General features: G+C 32.2%; 1 protein-coding gene across 5 annotated transcripts in view; it reads left to right on the top strand.

Moving 5' to 3' along the window:
• LAMA2 (laminin subunit alpha 2) overlaps window positions 1-27,942 on the top strand; it is a 747,833-nt gene that overhangs the window by 381,394 nt on the left and 338,497 nt on the right. For all 5 annotated transcript variants that reach the window (XM_023503203.2, XM_023503202.2, XM_031964285.1 and 2 more), the window contains exons 11-12: window positions 2,600-2,740; window positions 8,332-8,505. In XM_023503203.2, the coding sequence (XP_023358971.1) occupies window positions 2,600-2,740; window positions 8,332-8,505 (315 nt within the window). The remainder of the gene's footprint in view (window positions 1-2,599; window positions 2,741-8,331; window positions 8,506-27,942) is intronic.

Genomic DNA, 27,942 nt, shown 5'->3' with positions numbered 1-27,942 from the left:
ATTAAGCATCTACTCTGTTCTAGGTACTGTGCTAGGTACTGGGGGTTTTCTATAAAGTTGTAAATAAAAGATGATTACATTAAGTAAATGTTATGTATAAATAAAAAAAAAATCTTACTCAATTTGAAGAAAATTTATCCTTTGCAATAAGGTGAACCCCAGAAATTTAGACTAAGGAATTAATAAAATTACTTTATAAATTTATATATGTTCTTTGTAATATATCTCAGGATATAATAAAAATATATCATAGAAAGGACAGGAGTAGATTTTTCCTGAGAACTTGTACCAAATTTTGATTGCCCTAAATGATAGAAATTATTTATAAATTTTGCAGGAAACATAAACTTGACTAAAGTTGTTGTTAAGGTTGGACATGATATTATTAGTACCAGAAATAAAAGGAGTACTGTTAATTGTAGAGTTGTAATTTTTCTGATACATGGAACAAGTAAAGGATGAAGAAAAGACAAATTTAAATGGTGCAAAAAAGAAATTGTAATTGTTGATCTCAGTCTGAGTTTCCGATAAAGGGTATTAAAAGCTTTCAAATGAGGAAAAATGAAAAGTAAATTAGACCAAGCTCTTGGGAACATAGTCTACTGAACGTCCACCTGGCGCTGACAAAAGGAGAGACTAAATTACCTAATAGATATGTTCCATCTTTCTGTATACTCTTAGGACAAGTGCTCACCTTCAGTGCACAGGGAAATTATTTATTAGTGTAGGTTTGAATTCATCATAATTTGCTTTACTGAATTGTGTTATGTCAAAGGAACTAAAAATTACTCATAGCAACTAGCATATATTTGGATGATAATATTTCATGTTCCATATAGATCCTAGGTTACTAGAAAGTTAATCATTGAAAATGGTAGTAGGAATTTTTTTCATTTTTGGGCAATTCAGTTTGAGCTCATTTCAATGAGTTCTTTTCACTATTGCTGACTGAAAATTATAAAATTTGCAGGAAACATAAACTTGACTAAAGTTGTTGTTAAGGTTGGACATGATATTATTAGTACCAGGAATAAAAGGAGTACTGTTAATTGTCTGAAAATTATAGAACAATAACTAATAAGATTCCAAATAGATATCTTGAAAAATATTATGTTTTGCCTTTATTAGTGTTTGTTTTGCCAAGCTCAAAGTCCCTTTTTCTCTACTTTGATTTCTTATCTGGGTTTTTCTTCTCTTCTATTTCTTTTTTCTAAATATGTTTTTTTTTCCCATTCCATTCTTCTGTAGCTTCTCATGAATGAGTATTTTTGAATACCTGTTCTGTACATAATAGTGTGCTAAGCCAGACAAGAAGAGCATTTGGGAGTATCTTTCCCCTGTACCTATAAAACAGTGCTTATTTTCATGTAGATATATCAGAACTTACTATTCCTCCCAGTCCCATTACAGTTGTAAATTTATTTGTAAAAGGGATATTAGATGTTATCTAATCCAATTTCCTCATTTTTCATTTGAAGAACTGAGATCTACAAGTTTACATTCTGAATAGTTAGTCCCTTTGAATCCAGATCCCCTTCTTATAGTCCATCATGTTGGCTCCTATTTTATTATTGCGTCCAGGACTAATGACACTATCTAAACAATGTTTTGGAGAATACCTATTTTACTAAAAACCACTCTTCCTTTAAGCCACTACACTAATCAATTGAGAAAATATATGCAAATTTTTTTTGCAAACCACAAAGCACTACATAAATGTCAAGTATTTTTTGTCATAATATAGTTTTGTTACTTGATTTGATATCGTCACAACTATAATTATTATTAAATAATAAATTTCATCAATATGCGAAATAAACTTATGGAAGATAGATTAATAATGAGCAGAGAAAATTTCTTCTTCAATTTAGTTTGAATACAAACCTATCATTACAGCTTTCCTTCTATGCATTGTTATTATTGATTCTTGCTTTCCCCCTCTAAAAAAAAAAAACAACAAAAAAAAAAAACTCTTACTTTTATTGTGTGAATTTAAGTACTTAGTTTTATTTAATTTCATTCATTTAATAATTTAGGACATCTTTATTTCATCTATGTGTTTGTGTGTGTATATATATATGTGTGTGTGTATGTGTGTGTGTGTGTGTGTGTGTGAGAGAGAGAGAGAGAGATCACTTAGGGCAAAGATCTGGGTTTATGTAGTGTTCTTTATTCAGTGTTTCCTAGCCCAATACCAATTAGAAACTTAATGAAGGTTGTTTGATGATTAATTGTGTGTCTATCAGGCCACTAATGTAGTATTAATTGTCTCAAGAGTTTGCTAAATGTTTCACTCTATATTTTGAGGACACGAGAGACCCAAATTAGGATTTTCTATAGTAGATGGAAATCTAAAATGTAACAAGCCATTTCAGCATTCCAGTTGTTTTCTCCTATAATATTTGAAAAGAGATGGTGCGGAATACTTTTCTATATACAAGGTTGGAGAGATCAAAATGAGATGAATATACTGCAGATAGAATAGGTTAAAAATGGACAGTAAATGTATTTCTCCTTTTAAATAGACACATGAAAGACATAATTTTGGAGTATGATTTTTTTCTGGAATAACCTTGCTAACACACACTTGTGTTTACAGGAAAATGTCGAGGGCAGAGACTGCAGTCACTGCAAAGTGGGCTTCTTCAATTTACAAGAGAATAATCGCAAGGGCTGTGAGGAATGCTTCTGCTCAGGAGTGTCAGATAGATGTCAAAGCTCCCGCTGGACCTATAGCAGTGTAAGTAGCAGCTTCTCCATTCTGCCATAGCAATACACTATTGTTCTTTTTTAAAAATCTGCAAGCAATTTTCTCTACATGTATCTTCTTCTGGAAGAAAAAATTGGATTTTCTTTCAAATAGTAGTTGATGTTATTTGTGAATCTTTGATTGGAGCCTTTTGAGTCTCTTTCACAAACAATGTGACAAATATCCTAGCACATGGTTCTAGAGAGAATGGAATCTCTTGGAGCAAGTTGGCATGAAGCCCTCAGGGAGTGATGAGATTGATGTCAGCTAAAAACATTAGTGGAATTGAAGTCTGTTCGACCCAAAGGCAACATGGTTCAATTGAGAGAGCATTAGCTAGATATATAGAGCATTCTGTTCTCTAATTCACCCCTAATTTCAGTACTCTAGGCAAGAAAACTTTCTTTACATAATATTTGCTAGCAATTCCTTCTGAATTAAAATATGAATGTGTATTTGATCTTTAGCTTAGGGTATGTTACATTAAATTTGAAAGCCAGACACATTTCAGAATATTCAATTGTTCTCTAAGCTGTTTAGCCATTGAAAGAAAGGTAATGAGATTTTCTTGTACATATGTCTTTTAAAGTGCTAAGGTATTATAAATTATGATGCAGTCCCAGGGTTCCCGTCCCACAGTGTACTTCTGAGAACCCATCTCATGTTTGAGGCATATTTTGTGTGAATTTATACCTAAAAACATAACTCACAAAGCTTCATCAATGTTTCTTTACCAAATCAACTAGGTAATTTGGACATTAATTTAAATAAAAAAATTTTTTTAATGAAACAAATAATAAAATGACAAGGAAATTTTACTTTTTAAATACAGAAGTGTACTTTCCCAAAATGCTAGGAGGGACACTCATATTCTCTGGGCATCGTACCAAAGAGAACTTGCTACTCTCAGTGCTCCTGGCTACTTCCCCTATAGACTTGTTGACCTTTCTGACTGGTCTGATAATGTTTTTTTGGCTACAGGCTACCAGGGTTAATGCTTCTCTGCATCTCCCTCATGTGCTGGTCCTCCACAATGAGGCAGCTATCCATTGTTTCTCTGTTTCTCTCTACTACCACCTACTGGCATTCTATTCTATTAGGGAAAACCATGTGGTTTTCCCTAAAAGAAACTTTTCTGTAATTGAGGCATAGCTTGAGGAGCTTCAATTCTTTCATGATTTAGACCTCAGAACAAAAGCATCTTGACCAGAGAAAAGGAACCCTCAAATGTAGGTTATATCTGTCTTTTGAGTTGCTTTGATTATGTCTAAGCAACTACTCTCTGAAGCCAGTTTATTATTTGATTTAGACTGAAAAAAAATCTTTGAATCCTTATTTTTTTTACTCCTGTGATGCCAAGTGTAGTCCAATCAGATAACCTTAGTATCAAAACTAAAAGGGACTGGCAATAGTTTTTATTGTCAATAACAAAGTAGCTGGTTTCCCTACAATTACAGAAGAAAAGTGGTGATATTTCTTAAGTTTCTGGCATATAATTACCAGTGGAAAGAGAAAAATTTAGAAGTCAGCTCTGAAGAACAGCTACGTCTTTGTAACTTATTTTCTTACCTTTACAATAGGAATAATACATAGTTCTGTTCTTTGATGGGAACATGATTTTATATATCCATCAAAGTAGGAGGTAGTATAGGCAACACAAAATAGCGAATAACTAGAAGACTGAACTCGAGAAGACCTGAGCACTCCAAACAATAACTTAGTGACCCCAGAGAAATCTCTTAATTTCTCTGACTCTCTTTTTTTTTTCATTTGTAAACTGGGGATGATAATACTCATTTTACAGGTAATGTCTTTTGGCAATAGTAGTCTCTAAATCTTAGAAGTTAAAATGAGATAATGTCTATAAAATACTTTGCAAACTTCAAGATGCTATTTATATACTAATTTGTAGTAATTGTTGCAATTGTAGTAGTAGTAGTAGTAGTAGTAGCAGCAGCAGCAGCAGCAGCAGCAGCAGCAGCAATATGGTGATAGTACTAGTTGTAGAAATAGTAGCAGTAGTAGCAATAGCAGTAGCAGTAGTAATAGTAGCAGCAGCAGTAGTGGTAATAGCAGTAGCAACAACAGTAGTAGTAATAATAGTAGCAGCAGCAGTAGTTACTACTAGTAGTAATAGTATCATCATCATTAATAGTAGTAGTAATAGTAGCAGTAGCAGCAGCAGTAGTAGTAGCAGCAATAGCAGTAGTCATCATCAGAATACTAATGCCATCTGATGGCATTCTTACTCTGATCTAAAGATGGAAGCAACATTGCCACCACTAATATTGACACTTATAAAAATCATATTTTACCAGGTTTTTTTATCCCATCTATTTCTTATCAATGCTCTTCTAAAAATCCTTTATAGAGGGTCTACCTATTCCACCAGAGACCTTCCTGTAGTTCCTTTAATATATTGGGAGCACTAAAATAACATTCAGACTATTTGTTGTTGGTCATTCTTGTTAAATGCCTTGCCTCGTTTTTGGTCATTTGCATTTTTGAAAACGTCTTTGTACTATTTCTCAATACAGACCATTTTAGAAACAGTTTCTAATAATGAACTATTTTAATAATTACTATATTTATTATAAGAATACTATATTATACTTACAGCCTACTTATACCCACTCTGTTTTTATATTACCTTTTGAATAACTTTAAATTTTAATTTTTTAAGATTATGATGTTCTATGATGTAAAGTGATACAATCCATCATCAGAATTATAACAATAACATTATTGATAATGATAATAGCAATAATAGCCATGATATCAGTGGTATCAGGTACATGCCATGCTCTATGCTAAGCACTGTACAAATATCTCATGACATTGTAACATTTTCAAAAATATTTTTGCTTACTTTATTTCATTTGGTCCTAAAAGCAATCTTGTAAAGTATCACAACATCAGTAGTAAAATCTAAAATCCTTGAAGTCAGGGATTATTTCAGGATTGTATTTATATTCCCAGGATATCTCACACACTGGACATTTAATGAGTGGTAATTGGTTTTTTAGAATATTTTCATTCCAATTCACACAGATGCAGAAATTCTGAATCAGAGAGGCAATTATATAGTACAGTGGATAGAGTGCTGGACCTGGAGTTAGAAAGACCTGAGTTCAAATGTCAGTATACTTCATACTTCATAAATCTATGACTCTGGACAAGTCTCTGCTTCAGTTTCTTTATAAAACGGAGATAAAAATAACACTTTCTTCCCAAAGTTGTTGTGAGAATCAAATGACCTGTTTTTTGTAAAACACTTTGTGAAACCTCAAGTCCTATATAATTGCTAGCTATTATTGTTGTTGTTAACTGTCATGTTAGAAGTAGGAGCAAATCTGAAATTACTCCTTTATATTTATCTGATTTTATTTAACTTATTTAATTTCTTGTAAAATGAGGGGATTGTATTGGTTCTAAATTCTGACTGTGTGACATTTCCTGGGGTACTGAGAGTTTAAGTGATTTGTCTAAAACCATACAACCAGTATATGTCAAAACCAGAATTTGCACACCAGCCTTTATGATCATGAAGTTAACTTTTTATATTCTACACCAAAGCTACTTCATATAACTGCTATCTAATTAATAGCAATATGATAATTGGATGATAATAAGAACAGTTAGGTCTTGGTTACTTTCTTTCCCCTCTCTAAGAAAAGTTTATAATTTTTAGATGTCTTCATATCTCTCCATTTTAAATCTATTCCTGATGGGAAAAATTTCCATTAAAAATTCATGTTTAAACAAATTACCTTGTTTCTTAGATAATTATCTTTTTTTTTTCCTGAGAAGAAACTGTCTTTGATTACTTATATTATTTCATTTCCTGATGCTTTAACCTCCTTTGCAGCATGGAACTCTGGGATGTCCATCATAATCATTTTTTCTGTGGGTTTATAGCCTTCACATTTCATTATAAAATAGCACATGACTGACTCTATTTCACTGAGTTCATAAATGCTGACTTTAATGTGCTTCAGAGAGGCCACAGCTCACCACCCAAAAATGAATCATCTCATTTACAGTTTGACACCATCACTTCCAGAACACTCTAATCAACACTCACTCCTATATGCTGGCTAGCTGCTTCTCACCCCTCATCTCCTGCACTTTTGCTGTGCTGCTGATCCAATATCAGAAGATGTAATCACGATGACCTGTTACACCAGAAATTTCCTGCTCTTTCTTTCCAGAAGCAAAGGGCCTCTACATCGTTTCCCACTTCTACAATCTTAATTAAAGTAGCTTTTCCCTAAAAAATTGTTGCTGAAGAAAGGGAGAATATTAGATTTAGATTCCAATTATTTAACTTTGATAAAACTTACATTGTAACCATGGGCGAAACATGAAATCATACTGATGTTAATTAATTAGCTTAATTAATTTTTATTTGGCTGGTTTATTAATTATTAATTAACATTAATAAATGGAATCAGAATTTAAGGTACAAAGTTGCTCACAAAGTTTTGCTTTATCCTTTGCCCAAGAAGAGGGAGGTTTAGCGGACCTTGCTATCATATAGGCAGTAAGTGAGGCTATAAAATATTGATAATGTGTATGTTAGAAATATGTCAGGAGTGGTGGCCAGGAATGGCTGAATTTTTATGGCAGAAGTAATCAGATCAATTCATCTCTTTTCCAGTCCTAAAAGATCTTCGTGGAAGTTTACACAAGTGGGAGTTAGGTTACAGTTATGAAACAAGGCATAGATGAAGCTCTCAGGGTAAAGAAAAATTATTAGGATATTGAAGTGGAATAGCAGGTACACCCACAAGGAATGAATCCAAGTAAATTCAGAAATGACAAAGAGGTGTTGAGGCAAGAATGAGGGTGAGGTTATAAGCACTATCCAGTATCTCTCACAGGAAAATCAATTTTTCCTATAAGTATTTCCCATCAGCTTGTGTGCTTAGAAAAAAACAGTCTGTTGTCATGATTTAGAAGAAAGACAGTCTTGTTCTGTTAAGATAATATTTCTGTCCTTGAATTAAATTGAGGGAGGCAGTGCTACATTCTCTGTATAGAAATATATTTCTGTCGTAGTTAAGAAGAATATATCTTCCCTACCTCCTATCCCTTTCCAATCCAAGCTAATATCCCAGGTCATAGCTATATGAGCTAGACCACAAGTTTGGGGATCCAAGAACAGAACACTAACTGGGACCCCTGCCATCCCTTCATTTAGGAAGAAAATTAGAAAGGAGTACCCTAAAGTGCTTAGCTCCCTACAGATAGAAATGTCTTCAAGTTGGAACTTTTCTTTAAGATTATGAAGTTTATTTTCAATTAAGTAAGCTTTACTTTTTTGTTAATTTTTATTTTCCTAAAAATGTCTTTATGAATTCTCAGAATCTTATTCCAAAGGAAACAGAGTGAAGAGTTTAGTGGATGTCAATATCTAGATCAGGTTTGAAAAATTCTAGGTTTTAAAGTCAGAAGGTCATCAATTTGAGGTCATTCATTCCATCCCTCTCATTTTTCCAAAAAGGGAAATGAAGGTAAGATAGACTAATTTAAGTCTACTACATTATTTAATTTAATGTTATTTGTACATTTCTTTTAAGATAAATGATATGGATGGTTGGTATCTTACTGATGTGGCTGGTCTCCTGAGGATCACACCTCATCAAGACAGCTCTGGTCAATCCCAGCAACTCAGCATCAATAGCTTGGATGCAAAAAGAGAACTACCACGAATCTATTACTGGAGTGCACCTGAACCATATTTAGGCAACAGAGTAAGTTTTTTTTTGTTTGTTTTTTTGTGGGGGGTTTTTTGGTATATTTGATTGAGGACTCTTGTTTTCTTATAGTTCTTATTTAAAGAAATATATGTGTGTGATTTGTGTGATATATTAAATTTTGTAGAAATTAATTATTGTATGAATAAATATTCTATGTACAATTTTTCTTTAAGCAATATAAAAATTTATATACTTGACCATTTTAAGATAGCATCTATGACCCACATGTATGGAAAAAGAAATGATCCAGTTATGGAGGAAGAATGAGGGAGATCACTTAGATACCACAAATGATATGTTGGAATTTATGAAATATTTAAAGACTGAGAGGAAGATTACAAATATATCAAATAGATTCTATATGGAGGATCTGTGGACAGACATTTTAAAAATTATACTAGATAAAAGATATGGATGAATTGCTTCCAACCTTAACAAAGGGAAAGTACCCACAAATTCATCAAAGGGTTAAATTATAATTTGTTGAACAAGATTGATTTGGAAATAGAGGCACTTATATAGAGAAACTAAGAAAGATGTACAAGTAAGATAAGTTGACTTTGGAGTGCCTACCATAATGGCCTACATAAAATTGACCATCAGCTATATTGAGTAAATAAGTGATATTTTAGAGTAATTGATGATTAGCTACTGTGACTTATAAACCTGTGAAATTCATTTTAACCAGTATACCCCCAGCTCTTCTGGACACATGTATACTAAGATTGAACTGACCTGTAGACCAGGTATTTCCTCTATTATGTGCTTCCAAGGCACTTGTTTGATGTGACCAAGTTAAGTTTCCTTGGTCCTTGCCTTCAGTGCTTATTAGACAACTCAAAAAAAAAAAAAAAAAAAAAAAACTGATTTCAAGTTTCAGTCCACCCCTAGTGCCTTGATCCAGAGATTACAAAGAAGTCTCTTATTAGTGTCACTTTATATCTTTATCTAAAATTATAAGTTTGAGCACTGGACAACTTTGGGTCTTGGATTAGAACATGTAGCCTATTGAGTGCCCAGACTACTAACCTGTGTTGGAGTTGGGTGTAGTGAGGCTCTATTCCCTCACACCCATTCCTTGTTGGATTATGTCTTCTTCCCATTGATATCATAACAGTATTGCTTTCCCATTTCTTCCTTCAGAAAGAAACTGATTAAAACATAGTCATACTTTGATGTGGAGTACTCAGTTATTTACTTCACAATTTCAGTTTTCCTGGGAAAATAAATAAATCTATTTGTTCTACTTCTTACAAATCTTAAGTAGAGGTCTCTTCTGGTGAACCATCTTATCTGAATATTTTATTTAATTTTTTATCTTATTTAATATTTTATTTCTCCAATTACATAGAAAAACAATTTTAAGTCTTTTTTTTCAGAATTTTAGATCCAAATTCTCCCCCTTCCTCCCTTATTTCCTCTATTGAGAAGGCTGTTTTTTTTAACATTTGACTAAAGTAAACAAAAATAAAAGAAAAACCCAAAGAACAACTATAAAAACCCTTTGCGTAGGCTTTAGGAAAGAATAGAATTAAATACATATATATTGTATTTGGTATATTAAACCCACTCACATGTATGTTACAAAAAATACACATACATGACAGATTTGGAGACTCAAGCTATTTCTGGACTGTAGTAATGCCATACCTAGGCCCTTTGATATGTAGATATTTGTGTTTATTTGTTTGCTTTTCCAAGAATTCCTTGGAAAAGAAATATGGTTTCAGCTATAGAATTATTTTATTTATATACATATATATAAATGTGAGTGTGTATGTGTGTGTGTAAAGCAATTTGGTTTCAGCTATGGAATTCTTTTATTTATATATATGTGTGTGTGTGTGTGTGTGTGTGTGTGTATCACAAAACTAGTAAATTTCAAGTGTCTGAGGCTGGATTTGAATTCTTGTCCTCCTGACTACAGGTCCTGTGTTCTAACCATTATGCAACCTAGCTATATATATAATGATAACTGCTATACATGTCCCAATATATCTGAACTTATTCCAGCTATGTATCTGCTCTGTCTTCCCTTCCATTTCTGGAATCATAATCAAATTAGTACATTCATTGCTCCTAAAAAGAATGCCTCATTCTAATCCCCATTTACCATTCCCATGACTTTCCAAATCAAAATACTCTTTGACTACTAGAACATACATGTGGGGTGTCCCTCTATTAAAATGTAAGCTTCTTAAGGACAAGGTCTGTCTTTATTACTGTATTTGTATCTTCAGTGCTTAGCACAGGATAAGACCTTAATGCTTTTCAATTAATTTATTGATTCATTTACATCTTGTCAGCTAATTATAAATCTGGATTCTTGAACCTGCTTCTTTCAGATCCAAATCAGAGAAAACTCCATTAAGAATTGAGTTTGTTTTGAGCTTAGTTTCCAGCTAACTTGCTATAATATTATTTTAGGAGAAATCTTAAGTGATAAAACTAAAATCAAATTTTGCTTAAAAGTATCTCCATTTTGGGTGCCATACAATTGTCTGGTAATTAGTTTGAAACAATAAACAAACTCTGAGCAAGCATTCACATACAACTCACTGAATGGGAAATAGCTATTTTAGTATACTGAATAAAGTCACAATACAGAGTAATATTTTCCCTTTTAAAACTAATCTCTATCTTACTATATATGTATATGTATATATATATATACATATATACACACATATATAAATGTTGATGTGTATTCAAAAAACAAGTTTTATTTAGTAAACATTTAGTCTATATTGTGAAATCTATTAAAATATTATTTAAAGTGCATTTGACATCAGGAAATCACTTCAGTCTTTTATTTTTAATTATACCCCCTCACACACACTCACACTTCTTATTTTCAACCAGGGCAAACATGTGTATAAAACTTAGCTGAAAATAATCACCAAGATTTGGAGACACCACATTTAGGTCAAAATTTGATAGGTTCCAAAGAGTTAGTTTTCTGATGGTGGCAAACTGTATTTGAATATAGCTTTTTATAGAAACATGCTTGGCAATATTTTCTCATATTGCTTCTTTAGGCATATCTGCTTCTTTCTATTGGCTGAAAACCAACCCAACAGAAGGAAAGTGAGAATGTGAGACATTTGGCAGGATCATATCCAAAGAATTTGTATATCCTGTTCATGGTTTTAAGTTCCCAAAGATAACTTCCTTTGTCCTGAATGACCTGCTTCTAGTTACCACCCACAATGAGCCAGTACATATTCTGACAAATAATTTTCACATCAAAAACCAAGTCTTGTCTGTGCTCCAATTTCCATTCAATGAACAAAACACTGGTAACAGAGTGTGCAAATTGTTTGAATATGGAAGACATTTTTAAACATAACATGGAGGCCATTTGTGGTTTACTGTCAGGCAACTCTGTATGAATGAAACAATTTGCCTTAATAACTGAACCATATAAATTTTTGATACTACAATAATACTGCAAACATTCGCAAATTACTGCAGTACATCTTAACTGTCATGTCACATCACATAAATTACAGTCATGATGGCATGCTTAGCTTGGGTGATTTAGCATCTTGCCAAGGAAATGGAATAGTGTAGGTCCTTGTTTATAAATTCAATAAAGTAATTTCCTTAGTAGTTGAGGCTAGATAAAGTCATTCTCTCTTCAGCAATGACTTGTTAAGTGTTCAAGCTATAGAACAGTTGCCAGCATGGGACAGAGGTTGCTAATGTATGGCTATGACTATATCATCTCCTCAAAGAGGGAACTTTATGGGCAACTTGACCTTTTAATCAGTGGGTATGCCATCAGTGTCCCAACTTTTCTTTTTGTTCAAATGCTCATTCCTTTGTCTAAAGAGAGTTTAACTAGGAAGAGTGTCAACCTTCTTTCAATATTTACGTGCCCCTATTTTCAAACATGTTTCAAGACCTTTATTGCAAGGTTACTTTTAACATAAGGTGGACATGCTGTGCATACTCTGTTATAACAAAGATTGCCATATGTTTTCTATCATACTCTTTAACACCTACGTCCAAATATTTCCTTCCTATGATAAGAATGCTGTCAAATAGGACACTATAGAGTCTGCCAGCACTGAGAATTGCCTAACAATAAGCAATATTTTGGTGTTTTACAAGTGAGGTGATAGTCTCTGGTTTCTAGAAAGTTCCATTTAATGGCTTATCTAAGCATAAAATTTATAAGATAAAATAATTCATATTTGTTTGTCAATGTGGTATTTTAATCATGGTCCTAAATGTATTTTAAAGGTGAGAATTTCCAAGCTTATTAATATATCATGAATATTATTCTTTGAGTTACTTATAAAAATAGAAATCCATCCAGAAATTTTAGGTATTCAGAATAATAGTAAGAAGAATGACTCTCTACTTTATATATGAAAAAAGCACAAGTATCAAATTAACCAGCTTCAAGTCCTGTCTATATGACTTTATCATGTGTTAAATAAATGGTTGGATTAATTGGCCTAAAGGATTTCTTCAAAGTCTAGATCTATAACCACAGAAACCAAAAGTTACAAGGGGGGAAAAGTCAAACATTTGCTATAAAGATACCCTAAGGCTTTCCCAATTTCAATTCTAAATACCAATGAGGTCATCATATGCTTTTATAATCATCTGAGGCATTAAATGGATAAATGATTTGTTCAACATCACCTAATGAGTATGTTATGTGCAATAGAGAGAAGGAGGATACAATCTGAGCCAAAATCTTCCTCCCTCCAAGACTGGTTCTCTATTCACTATACCATTTTACCTTTCCTCAGTTAGTAGAATATTAAACCCAGGATTGGATGTGGAAATGAATCTCTCAGACTAACACATATTGGACTCTGTATTACCTTACATTTCTTTTCTTAGACTGATTTTCATATAGCCTTTCAAACGTTTGCACGTGAAGCACAAAGCACAATTGATACATCACTTGGGAATATATTAGATTTTCTTATAAATTTTAACAGAAAGAGGCAGTATGATGTAGTGATTAGGTGCAAAGCCTTGAAGACAGCCTTCAGTTCTCATGATTTCTTGATAAATTGTTTTTTTTATCATATTATGTTATGGAAATGCTTGTTTTATTCCATAAATTATTTTTTTTTAATTTAAAAAGAAATAATAATGGATTCAAAAAAGGAATTAATTATGTGTATATTGAATGAATTATACACAACAGTTTTCTCCTAAATGTGATTAGAACAAAATCTGGTTCTAATCTATAAATAGGTAATAAGGCTAGAAGGATAGGCTAGGATTATATTATAAAGATCTTCAAGTGGCAGAAAAGTTTATAGTTAATCCACATGTAATAAGGATCCCCTGGAGCTTATTGACTACAGTATTAACTTGATCAGGTCTGCACTTAATGAAAATGACTTTGTTAGCTTTGTGGCCAATGGATTGAAGAAATCTACAGTTAAAGACTGTACGGGGTGGATCACTAATCAAATTGAGCATTTCCTAGCCAAGCATGGTGATTTAAATCTGAGAATGTCTCAAAGAAGTAGTGGGGTCAAGGGATAGTAAAGAATAGTTTTAGTGGTGTGACTACTACTCATAGCATAGAGACAGCTAGTATAATACAGAGTGAATAAAATCACCAATCCCTGGAGATTAGAATAGAATATTTTGGTTTAAATATGAAAGAGTATTCTCTCAAAGCATTCAGAATACTTTACTAGCATTGGCTGTAAGAAGTAATGGATTTCTTAATATCCACATCTTTTCTAATATCATCAAGTTTTATATAAAAGTTTGGAATATAGCAGAGAAATCTATTGTAAATCCAAGTAAAAGCTGTATGGTGGTAATGGCTAAACATTTTTTCTGGGGAGACTAATTAGAATGCTATTGTAATAATACAAAGAAGAGGGAGTAAATAGTCTATAGTGGCTCTGTAGATGAAAGAGGAGAGGCCAGATTAAAGAAGTATTATAGAAAAAAATAATAAGATTGACAATGAGCTGGATATGTGGTGTGAATAAAAGTGAGGAATGGCGAATCAATCTGAGGTTGTAAATCTAGGTGACTGGGAGGATGATGTTATCCTCAAAGGTAATAGGGGAGAATGAATTCAGAAGAATGAATGAATTTGTAGTGGAAAATAATGAGTTCCATTTTGGATCTATTGAGTACAAGATGCTTTGGGGACATCAAGTTTGAGATGTCCAGGAGACATTTGATGATAGAAGCCTGTAGCTTCAGAAACACTGAATTTTAAAATTGTAAAGGTCAGGGAGTTGACCTATATGCTAGCTCTTATATTTCACCACCAGATCTATCTGTTTCCTATTAAAAAAAAAAAAAAAACAGTTGGTAAGTGATCTATCAGGTTTGTTTGTTTCTTGAAATATTGAAATATATGTTCCCCTATTGTAAATGAAAAAATCTAAATATAAAAGGTTCAATTATTGCCCTAGCTTTGCTGATAATTGAAAGTGCATCAACTCAAACCTGAGCCTTCTGATTAAAGCCCAAGGCTTTTTTCCATTAACTATTTCTGCCTCATGTTTCATACTCTTTTTTTCCATAGTCAAATGTAAGTGGCTTAGCCTATCAAATTGAAACTGAAAAATCAAAAGTCAAATCAAACAAGATTTTGGTGGGAAAAAGCTCTATTTTTGGTTTGTTTGTGGGTTTTTTGTGAACCTACAAATGTATTCTTGATTGAAGTCTTCAAGTGTATTAAACTAAAACCAATAATATGAAGTTTCAACAAGAGCTGCTGTTAATTACATAAGTGATTCTGAACAAATTATAGGGTTTTTTGCTATTATGTCCATGAAAACAGCATTTCAATCAATTATTCAATAAAATTTTAATAACTGACAACTATGTACCAAACACTGTACAAAATGTTAGGAATACAAAGACCAAAAATAAAAAATAAAAATTCCTGGCCTCATGGAGTTCGCATTCTGTTGGGGGAACATTCAAATTCTTTCTTCATGTAAGCCTATTGCTCATTCTTAATGGAAAAAGGGTTACAAGTTATTTGTAAAATATTGTATTGGACACAAAAATCAGAGAAAAAAAATATATGCCAGAATATGTCATTCTTGCTTTCCATTTGGCTAGGGAAAAAATCCCAGGCTGTTTATGGTCCAGTTACCTTAGAAACAAATTTATAATATCAATGGAACAACAGGGACTGAAACTTTTCCAACTACAGATGTAACTTCAGCAGTTCATAAAAGAATAATTCTGTGATATAATTATGACAATTAATGTCATAGATTTTGTTAAAGAGTTAATATCTTCCTTTCCTAAAACAAGACAAGAAAAATCTGAATCTGAGTTTTCTGGTGAGAAATTTTGCAACAAAATAAAATAGAAATAATGTTTAGAGAACAACCATTATATGATATTAAAAGGATTTAGTGGCACAAGTGAAGGCTCTCAACAAACAGATAAAGTTCATGCTCACACAATGCAGAATTTCAGAAAAGACCTGAAAAAAAAATTCTATAAACAATTTTGATTTTCCAAATACACTGCTGTTTGTTTTGGCTGATCATTTTTTCTTAGGAATTTTAAATAAATCAGTGATAGAGGTGTGTTTGATTCAGGAAAAAGGGGAAAAAAAGAATTATAATGATTCTTTAAAGGATTCATTTTCTAGAAAAAAAAAGTAGAATTGTTGCTTGTGTAAGTTTTGCAAAGATGACACTGGTGCTTAAGAATGTTCAGTATTGTGAATTAATAGGAACTGTATTATCTGTCATGAAGGCAATATTTTTAGGATTAAAAATCAGTTCTTTTTTATCCTTTACAATAAGCCTTTTAATTTTTTTTTCTTTAAATGATTTCTTTTCATTCATCTTTAATTTTATTAGAAATCACTTAGATTATAAAATATGGCATATATAACTTTACTCAATTCCTTAAAAAATCCTCATTTTAACTTGGCTTTCCACTCAAACAAGCCAGAAATTCACAATTGTATTATAGCAATTGTAATATTATGATAGTAGATAATTGCTTTCTTATTAAAATTGAATTTAAAAATATTAAAATAACAAATTTTTAGATGCTCCATTTGGATAACATTTTCTTTGCATGAAATTTAACCCATATTGTTGTTAATGAGACAAAGCAATGATAATAACAATCCATAAAGCCCATTTTAATATAGATACATTAGATATAATGTGGGCAATTCTAAGAATAATACTTTCTTAATTAGATTCTATTTAGGAAAATCTTTAAAATATTTTATATCCTATAATCAGCAAACAAGTAAGAGACAGCCCAGAGTTGTGATGGATAATCCATCAAACTTAGATTTGAAATGGCATGTGTATGTATGTGTGTATATATAATATATATATATGTTATATACATAAATATATATTTGTTGATAATGAGATATACATATATTACATATGATTATATACATTTAGATGTTTAAAAAGTTTTTATAACTATTAGCAGCATTTAAAAAAAATATATGCATGGTGCTTTTGGTGGAACTCTGAAAGGATCCAACCATTCTGGAGAATAATTTTTAACTAGGACCAAATAGTTTTAAAACTGTGAATACCCTTTGATTCATTAATGCAATTTTAAGTCTATATCCCAAAGAGATGTTTTAAAAAGGAATAGAGCCTATTTGTACAATTTTTTTTTTTATGTCAGTTCTCTAGAACTTTTTATGTCTAGTTCTCTGTGTGGTCATTAGAAATTGAAAGGATGTTCATCAAATGGGAAATAACTAAAAAATTATGGCATATAATTATATGGAATATAATTTTATTATGAGAAATGAAAAATAAGATGATTTCAGAAAAATCTGGGAAGACTTTCCTATACTGATACAAGGTGAAATGAACAGAATCAGGAGAACATCATACATAGTAACAACAATATTCAAGAAAGATTTGTAAGTGCCTTAGCTATTCTTAGCAATGCAATGATCAAGACAATCCTAAAGAACTGATAATGAAAAAATGCTATCTGTTTCTAAAGAAAGAATTGATGTTGTCTGAATACAAATTGAAACATACTGTTTCTCACTTTCTTTTTATTTTTTTGAATCTTTTTGCACAAAATGACTAATATGAAAATTTTTATACGATTACCCATGAATAATCTATCAGATTACTTGCCATCTCCAGCAGGAAGAATGGGAGGGAAGGGGAGAGAGAATTTGAACTCAAACCTTAAAAAATTAATGCTAAAAATTGTTTTCATTGCAATTGAGGGAAAATAATATGTATTAATAATATTTGTACAGTATGACATGTCTCTATGGTCAAATTACCCAAATTTAAAATTTTGAAATTAATTTGGGAAAAGTTATATAGCAATGTCTAATCATACCACATAATCAGTAGGAATGCCACAAAGAAGATAGGAAATGTAACCCTGGGCTACCTTTTTCTTTAACCACTATATTGGCCTTTTAGTTATTACTATATTGTCTAATTTACCATCTCAACTTACAAATGAGTAAATTGAAACCAAGACAAGAAAAGTCTTGAAATCATGAGATTATAGAATCATGGTCTTAGAATTGTATAGTAAATTAAAAGTCATCTAGTCCAGTGTTCTCATTTTATAGATAAGAAAACTGAAGCTCAGAAAGAGGAAATCTTGAAATCAGAAGATCATAAATTTAGAGCTGAATGAAACTTTAGAAAATCTTCAGTCCAACCCCCTAACTTCATAAATTAAGAAGCTGTGATCCAGAGATACTTAACTTAGTCAAGATTCAAACCCAGTTTAATATATTTGACACAAAAAATTCAAATTTATCCATAACCCAAATGTATATTCCTTTAATAACATAGATTGTACTTTTCCCATGCTGTCTATCCTGTGTAAATTGATCCATTTCATTTGTGATAGAATATAAACTCCCTGAGGAGAGGTGTTGTTTCATTTTTTTTGGTCTTTATATTTTCTAGTACTCTAGCACAATTTGGGATATATAGTAGGTATTTATTAAATTCTCATTGGTTAATTGTTCAAGTAACATTTTTGGCTACCATTAATTTAATCATGGCTATCCAACTCATATGATGATTTTTATAAAAAAAAATTCTTGAAGATGGAAGTAAGATGGGATTTGCAAATAAGTCATACTAACTCAAGCATTTAAGCACCAAATGGAGATTAACAAGGAGATAAATTATTTGAGAGGCAGTCAGCTATAAGGAATAGAAAGTCGGCTTCAGAGTTAGAAAAAAAATTGGATTTAAGTCCTGCCTTTGACACTTACTGGTTGGGAACACTCAACTCTTAGTGATTCCAGGAAATTTTTTGAAATTGCAATTTGAAGAAGTAGACAAATTACAATTTGTTACAGGATATTACAATTTGTTGATTGAGGGAATTTCTCCACCAAAAGTTCCATATATCAATCAAATCATAAGCCATATAATAGTGATCACAATATTATCATTGGATATTTAAAATATGAAATTGTAATAAGAGGAGAATTTTTTTTCTTAATTAGTAGTACATTGAATGATAGTGTGACATGATAGCTACAGAGTTGGCTTTGAAATCACTGTGATACATTTTGACTATGTTACCAATATGGCAACTCATATATGAGTATCTCAGAAGTTCTCCAGTACTGAAAGCTACACATGAGTTAGTGAGCTTCATTTGACAAGGAAATTTCTGTATTAGGAGATACCCACACTGATGAAATCCCATGTCTGGAGATATCCTTGCCTCTAGGGGGAAAAATGGTATTACAAATTTTTGTAGTAAATATAATGTTCATAACTACATACTTTTCCATTAATATATTTTAGGAAAAAATACATTCTTTAAGTATGATTGCCTATATGTATAATAAATAGTGCCTGATATCAGCAAAACTCTAATTTCTCACCACTTTGATATCTTTAATTCTAATACTACTTAAAATAATCCCACCAGTTCATATCAATTAATTTCTTCCAGGTATCTCTAGAAACTTGTCTTTAGCCAGAAGGCCATAAAAATGGAGAGAATGAATTTTCATTCAGAAGTTCTTTAAAACCAACAATCCTTATAATGAAGTTATTTTTTAAATTCTGTTTTACTCAATGAATCTAGGCTTGAAAAGGGTTAAAAGCTTTTAGTGCCTTAAAGGGGACTTGTATGATAGGATCCCAGTTTGAAATGTGATGAATTATTAAACAAGTAGTTTGTTGGGTGATTGAATATTACCTGCAAAGCAGTGCTTATCTCCTTGAGGCACATAGCAAGCTAACGGAACTGAGCCAATTAGACTGACTGTCTCTTCAATGAGTTGTGACCTATCAATGGTAATAGCTTATTATGATGATAAATGAACCCATCTCTCAAACTGAAGCCTGAGTACACACTTCAGCAGTTTCCTTGAATCATGGGGCCATTACCTCTCAACTTCAGATCGACAGGAATGACAGCAGTGAGAGCAGATAGCATGCATGAATAGACACAGATGATTGTTTTACTCAGATGAATATATTTACAGCTATTTCCAAACAAATGGTTTCTCCATGTGCACTATGTATTCTCGCCAGAAATGTATATCCCCATGATACTTCTATTAAGAAGAGAAGCATCCTACTCTGTAGATCTCTCTGATATAACTGACTAGCTTTCATTGGACTCTGACTTTTTCAATCTAGATCATTCATATTTTGTGAGAAAACTCAGAGTATATATGTGTGTTTGTATGTGAGTATGTACATATATACACACATATTGTATACAGACATACATCTATGCATATTCATATACACAAGTATTTATATATTCACATATGTGTGCCTATTATATTAGACATATACAGTCCTTTCAAGTGAATTTTGCCTTTAATTACTATATATAATTACTATTAAAAATTTCTAATTGTTCTGTTTACATTCATACTGAGACTTATAAGAGAAAGCATTCATTGCTATCTTGAGCAATTATATCCTGCTTTTGTCTCATCATTTACAAAGAAGTTCCTTTAAAAATTTATGTTTGAAAGATACATGGCATATTTGGAATGCATTTATAGAATCATAGATCATTCTGGTAGATCAGGACAGAACCTCAGGAGCCAGATATTCCATTCTCATCATTTTATAAAACAAATAAAATGATAAGAATGGTAAAGCCCTTTGCAAGGTTAAAAATAACTGCTAAAATGCTATTACTATTGTCTGTTTTTATTATTATGGAAAATAAATGACTTGCTAATGTTTGTACTACTATTAAGTGAGAGAAACATTATCTAAATCCAGGTCCTCAAACTCCAGACCAGGTATTCTTTGCTCTGTACCTCATTGCCTTCTCTAGCTTATAAATGATCAAAATTCCAAGAACTGGAAGACAAGTGTGTCCTTAAAGCTACATGTACCTTAGTGATAGCTAGTCAAATCTCATCAGTTTGTATATGACAAAATTGAGGACCATATAAGTGAAGTCATTTGAATAAAGTTATACAAATAATAAGTTTGAATTTATGTCTTCTGATTCCAAATCCACTCCTGAATTGAATGACACATTTGTTTTGATTGCTTCAAAGCAAATTAAAGAAACAGTTGTCTTTTAAGTGTACCTAACTCTACTCTCTCTTCTGGCTGAGTGAACTTGTCACTCAATGACAAGAAGAACTTGTAGGGAAAGTTATTTCTTTCATTCATTTAATAAGCATTTATTAAATTCTTAATGTCCCAAGCACAATATAATAGCATTCTGCCTTCAAAGAGCTTATGTTCTCCTGAGGGAAAACAACACCAGATAAGTAATGACTGTGTATGTGTATACATATGTGTGTATCTATATGTAACTCATTTAGGGAAACTTTCAAGACATCAAGAAAGCAATCTTTAGTGAAGCATTTACTTTGATTACGCATTCTACAGTACCTTGAGTAGTTAACCCTGTTATTCTAATGAGATTTTAAAAAGAACAGAGAATTAGGCAAGAAAAAGACATTTGATTACTTGTTGGAATTCTTAAAGGCCTTTAAGAACTTGATAACAGGTATCTAAAGGGGAAATTGTTTCATCAGACATCTGTCCAGCAAGATACTATTTTGGTTATCTGGATGTTCATCCAGGTCAGGTAATTTGATTTTTTTTCCCAGAGGCAACTAGGCATTCTAAAATTATCTGGGGCATCAAATATCTCTTCAGTATTTGATCTTGTCTTTCCAGTCTACCACACCAAAGTTGATTTGTGTGTGTTAGCCTTTTCTTCCAATATTGATTAGGCAGGGATTTAAAATGATCATTGGCTTTAAAGCACCAGCAATAAATCCTATATAATGAAATGGGACTGGAAATCACCTTAAGGCAAAAAGCTTTACAGTTCCCTGAAAATCCCCTAAGCTATCCATTGCCATAGGCTTATTTTACTCATCATCATAGAAAAATGAGAGGAGGGAGTTGCTTTGCTTACATCAAATAATTTTAAACTCAGAAGTGAGTGTTCTATATAAAAGTGAAAGTGCTTTGTTTTACCTTAACTTTCAAAAACAAATGCAAGGAAAGAAAAGATTTTAAAAATACATGCATTTCCATTCTTTACACATCTACTCTTGATCGAAAACACTAGCCTAACTTTACATATGGAATAGTAGAAAAGATGTAATATTTGATCCTGGGTTCAAATCCCAGTTCTCTCACTTACTAGATCTGTGACTTTGAACAAGAAACCTCATGTCACTGATTTTCAGTTTTGTTGAATATAAAATTAAAGAATTGGACTAAATTAGATAATTGGGCTCTAAATCTGTGATCCTATGAACAATATTCTTTCCATTCAACCTTTCAGTTGTTATTGGAAGACTGAAGGGAGGATTAAATGTTTAGTCGAACTTTAGAGACTCATATTGTTTTATTGTACCAAACCCATCAACTTCATAGCCAGTAAATAATGGAGGAAAAGGGCTAACTAAAATTGTTTGGGGATTATGGTCTCATTTCACAGTTCTAAAACATTTGGGTCTCAGTACCCTTTTAGACTCTTAAAAATTATTGAGGCTCCCAAAGAATTTTTGTTTATATAATTTAAGTTTTTAAAATCTGTTTTAAAGATATGTGGGTTATTTAGAAAATAGTTATAGAATCATAGATCAGAAATCTAGAAGAGGAGACTGCAGTATTTACAGCATTCATGATAAAATTTTAAAATATTTAATTTATTTTAAAATAGTAAGTCTCTTACATATTAAATTAACATGTATTTATTTGTTATATTGTTGTATTTATTTTTATAAATAACATTGTTTTCCAAAAGAAAAAAAGTGAGAATTGCATTGTTTTATTTGATTTTTGTAAACCTCCTTAAGATCTGGCTTAATAGAAGACAGCTGGCTTCTAAAATCTACTTCTATATTCAGTCTATTGCAATACATCATTTTGGCTGAAGCACTGGAAGAAAATGTGGTATCACACATCTTTTAATAAAGGGAAAATAATATTTTAAAATAGTTTTGATTTTGTGCACTGTCTGAAAGGGTCTTGGGGACATGAATAGGGATCCTGACCACACTTTGAGAAGTGGTACATTGAAAAAGATACTTACTTGTCTTTGTCCTTAGATTCTGCAACTTTAAAATATAATGTGGGGTCAGAGGGTGGACTGATGGGAGGTTTGACTCAATAGTATGTGATTTCTCTCATTATCCTATTAAACTATAGGATTAAACTTTGTCCCCATAGGATAAGATTCATAAAATAGAGATATCCTTCTGTCCTGTTCTGTCACCTTCAAATGTTACAGTATAATATTTTAACAGACAAAATGAAACAGGGCCAGAAAGTAAATAAAAATCATAAAACTAAAATCCTTCCTTTAAAATCTATGAGCAGTCAGTTCAAAACCACCTGTAATCTTTGTACATTATTCAGGGAGAACTTTGAAGTACTTACCAGGGGCGCCGCTTTGGTCTGTAATGCTTCTGTTGACTTGTTCACTTATACTGTTGCTTTTACACACCATGTAACTTGCAGCCCAGAAGGAGCCTTTTCATAATCACCAAGTCCTTTAACTAAAATCTTTCATTATTAATCCAATATATACAGATATTCACAAAGAAAGCAATTACAGTTTGGAAATAGAATTTTTTATTTAATTTGAAGCATATTTGCAAGTATGGAACACTGAGTTTGGAATCAGAAAGGCATCTTTATGAGTTCAGATCTGGTCTCAGATACTTTTTAGCTATGTGACTTTAGTAAATCATTTAACCCTGTTTACAGGGTTTCTCATCTATAAAACAAGAAGGACATGGCAAATCACTCCACTATCTTTGCCAACAATACCCTAAATGGTGTCACAAAGAGTCAGCAGTACACAAATATTCGAAAGGCAATCCCAGGGATTTCTAGGGTAGGAAGTATTTATAAAGACCTTTAAGATTGCAAAACACTTGACATGTAAGCTGATTTGATCTTCAAAACATTGTAATTGATGATGCTATTATTATATGCATTTTATTAATAAGGAAACTAAGATTGAGGGGTTAAGTGACTTGCCCAATTGATATTTGCCTAAGGGAGGAACTTAGCTTTCCTGATGTCAGGTTCAGAAATCTATCCACTAGGCCAGTTGGTTGCTTTGAAAGAAGAGAACCTGAACAGGAAGGAAGAAAGGGAAAGATAGGCAGCTTTCTACCTTTATCTGAAGAACAACTTTTCAATTATGTTGTCTTGGTGCATATCTTGTTTGAAGCAATGTGAATCCCTAGAATCTCAGAAGCATCCATATTTAAAAGTAAGTCAATTTTGATCAATTGATCAAATATTTATTCAAATGCCCCTAATACCAAATATAATTACAAAATATGGGATACTGTATTATACTAAATTATCCAAAGAACTCCTTCCCTCAATGGATAAAAGAAATGAGTATATTTAAGGATCAAGAAAAAAAAATAATTCATGTTTCTATGACATTTTAAGTTTTAAAAAATGCTTTCCTCACAATGACCTTATGAAATAGACCATGCCAATGTTATCATCCCTGTTTCATACCTGAGATGATTGAAACTCCAGAGGTTGAGTCACATAGATAGTAATTGGAAGATTGGGATTGGGGATGAATGGAGTTGAAATTAGGTCTTCTGACCAAAACTAATGTCTTTTCAACTCTACTTTATTATACTAGTCTATGTTGTGCAGCACATTGCCTCATAGCTGTGGTCATTTGGAGATGAGAGAGCGGAAACCTGAATGTGATTTTATTTGTTCATTTGTTTCAGTCACATCTGACTCTTTGTGATCTCATTTGAGGTTTTCTTGGTCAAAATATTGGAATAGTTTGCCATTTCCTTCTACAACTCATTTTCAAATGAGAACCTGAGGCAAATAGGGTTAAATTACTTGCTCAGGGTTGAACAACTAGTAAATATTTGAGGCTGGATTTGAAGTCAAGAATATGTGTTCCTTACTCGAAGTTGTGTGACCACTCCGAATTTTATCCATTGTGCCACTTAGCTGACTTTATCAAACTGTTTTAACTACCTGTCAATTATGTCCTTATCTATATGTTAACAATTAAGTATTTGACTTTAATGTATATATATATATAATGTAGAAATTTCTTCAGCATAATTATGGGATTATAAAGTCACAGAGCTTGATACAGGAGGTAATTTTAAGTGGCATCTAGCTCAATACTCCCTTCTTTTTTTTATTACAATTTCTTTGCTAATATTTATTTTATTTTTAATGTCTTTTTTTAATTGTAACTTTTTATTGATAGAACATAATGCCTTTGTAATTTTTTACAACATTATCCCTTGCACTCACTTCTGTTCCAACTTTTCCCTTCCTTCCCTCCACCCCCTCCCCTAGATGGCAAGCAGTCTTATACATGTTAAATATGTTATAGTATGTCTAGATATAATATATGTGTGCAGAACCAAACAGTTCTCTTGTTGCACAAGAAGAATTAGATTCAGAAGGTAAAAATAACCTGAGAAGAAAAACAAAAATGCAAACAGTTTACACTTATTTCCCAGTGTTCTTTCTTTGGGTATAGCTGCTTCTGTCCATCATTGATCAACTGGAACTAAATTAGATCTTTTCTTTGTTGAAGATATCCACTTCCATCAGAATATATCTTCATACAGTATCATTGTTGAAGTATATAATGATCTCTTGGTTCTGCTCATTTCACTTAGCATCAGTTCATGTAGGTCTCTCCAATCCTCTCTGTATTCATCCTGCTGATTATTTCCTACAGAACAATAATATTCCATAACATTCATATACCACAATTTTACATATATATACATATACAACCATCCTCCAATTAATGGGCATCCATTCATTTTCCAGTTTCTAGCCACTACAAACAGGGCCACCACAAACATTTTGGCATATACAGGACCCTTTCCCTTCTTTAGTATTTCTTTGGAATATAAGCCCAGTAGTAAGGGTCTCCACAGTTTGATAACTTTTTGGGCATAATTCCAGATTGCTCTCCAGAATGATTGGATTTGTTCAAAACTCCACCAATAATTTTCCCGTATCCCCTCCAACATTCATCATTATTTTTTTTTTCCTGTCATCTTAGCCAATCTGACAAGTGTGTAGTGGTATCTTAGAATTGTCTTAATTTGCATTTCTCTGTCAATACTCTCTTCTTGCAGGTGTGGAAACAGACCAAAATGGGTAAATAGTTTACCCAAGATGACATAGGTAATATCCAAAACCAGGGTTTAAATGCAGGTTCTATAACTCTAATTTTAATGTAATTTTCTTTATATCATGCTGTCTCAATGATATGTAGTTTCATTGTCATCAATATTCCCTCCCTCAGTATAAATTAAATTACTACAATCCTTGTGCATAATTTAATACATTATGAGCCTCCCTGCTCCCACCACCTAATTTGATCCATTCTATTCTCTCTCTTTTTTTTTATTTTTAAAGCTTTTAATTTTCAAAACATATGCATGGATAATTTTTCAACATTGACCCTTGCATAGCCTTGTGTTTCAGATTTTCCCTTCCTTCTCCCCATCTCCTCCCCAAGATGGCAAGCAATCCAATATATGTTATACATGTTAAAATATAAGTTAAATCCAATGTGTAAACATATTTATAAAATTTTCTTGCTGTACAAGAAAAATCAGATCAAAAAGGAAAGAAAATGAGTAAGAAAACAAAATGAAGGTTAACAACAAAAAGAGTGAGAATGTTATGTTGTGATCCACATTCAGTTCCCAAAGTCCTCTCTCTGGGTGTAGATGGCTCTCTTCATCATACAATCACTGGAACTGGCATCAATAATCTCATTGTAAGAAAGAGTCACATTCATCAGAATTGATCATTCTATAATATTGATGCTGCTATGTACAGTGATCTCCTGGTTCTGCTGATTTCATTTAGCATCAGTTCATGCAAGTCCCTTTGAGGCCTCTCCAAAATCATCCTTCTGATCATTTCTTATAGAACAATAATATTCCATAACATTCATATACTATAACTTATTCAGCCATTTTACAACTGATGGGCATCTATACAGTTTTAAGTTTCTAGCCACTATGAAAGGGGCTGCCACAGACATTTTTGCACATGTGCATCCCTTTCCCTCCTTTAAGATCTCTTTGGGATGTAGGTCCAATAGAAAGACTGCTAGATCAAAGGGTATACACAGTTTGATAACTTTTTGAGCATAGTTCCAAATTGTTTTCCAGAAAGGCTGGATCCTTTCACAGTTCCACCAGCAATGTATTAGTGTCCCCTTTTTCCTACATCCCCTCCAACATTTGTCATTATCTTTTCCTGTCATCTTAAACAATCTGAGAAGTGTGTAGTAGTAGGTCAGAGTTCTCTTTATTTGCATTTCTCTGATCAATAGTGATTTAGAGCATCTTTTCATATGATTAGAAATGGTATTAATTTCTTCATCTGAAAATTGTTCATATCCTTTGACCATTTATCAGTTGGAGAATGGCTTGAATTCTCATAAATTTGAGTCAGTTCTCTGTATATTTTAGAAATGAGGCCTTTATCAGAACCCTTAAATGTAAAAATGTTTTCCCAATTTATTGCTTCCCTTATAATTTTGCATGCATTAGCTTTGTTTATACAAAAACTTTTAAACATAATTTGGTATTCAATTATGAATTCCAGTTCTTCTTTGGCCACAAATTCTTCTTTCTCTATAGATCTGAGAGGTAAAGTATCCTATGTTCTTCTAGTTTGCTTATAATATCATTCTTTATGTCTAAATCATGAACCCATTTTGACCTTATCTTGGTATGTGGTGTTAGATGTAGGTCAATGCCCATATTAGTCTCCAATTTTCCCAGCAGTTTTTGTCAAATAGTGAATTCTTATCACAAAAGCTGGGGTCTTTGGGATTGTCAAACACTAGATTGCTATAGTTACTGATGATTTTTCTTATGATCCTAATCTATTCCACTGATCGACTACTCTGTTTTTTAGCCAGTACCAAATGGTTTTGATGATTGCTGATTTATAATATAGTTTTAGGTCT

Source organism: Sarcophilus harrisii, chromosome 4, assembly GCF_902635505.1.
Source record: "Sarcophilus harrisii chromosome 4, mSarHar1.11, whole genome shotgun sequence".
NCBI classification, from domain to species: domain Eukaryota; kingdom Metazoa; phylum Chordata; class Mammalia; order Dasyuromorphia; family Dasyuridae; genus Sarcophilus; species Sarcophilus harrisii.
The sequence above is the reverse complement of the archived record's forward strand: the minus strand, read 5'-3'. Positions and strand labels throughout refer to the sequence as shown.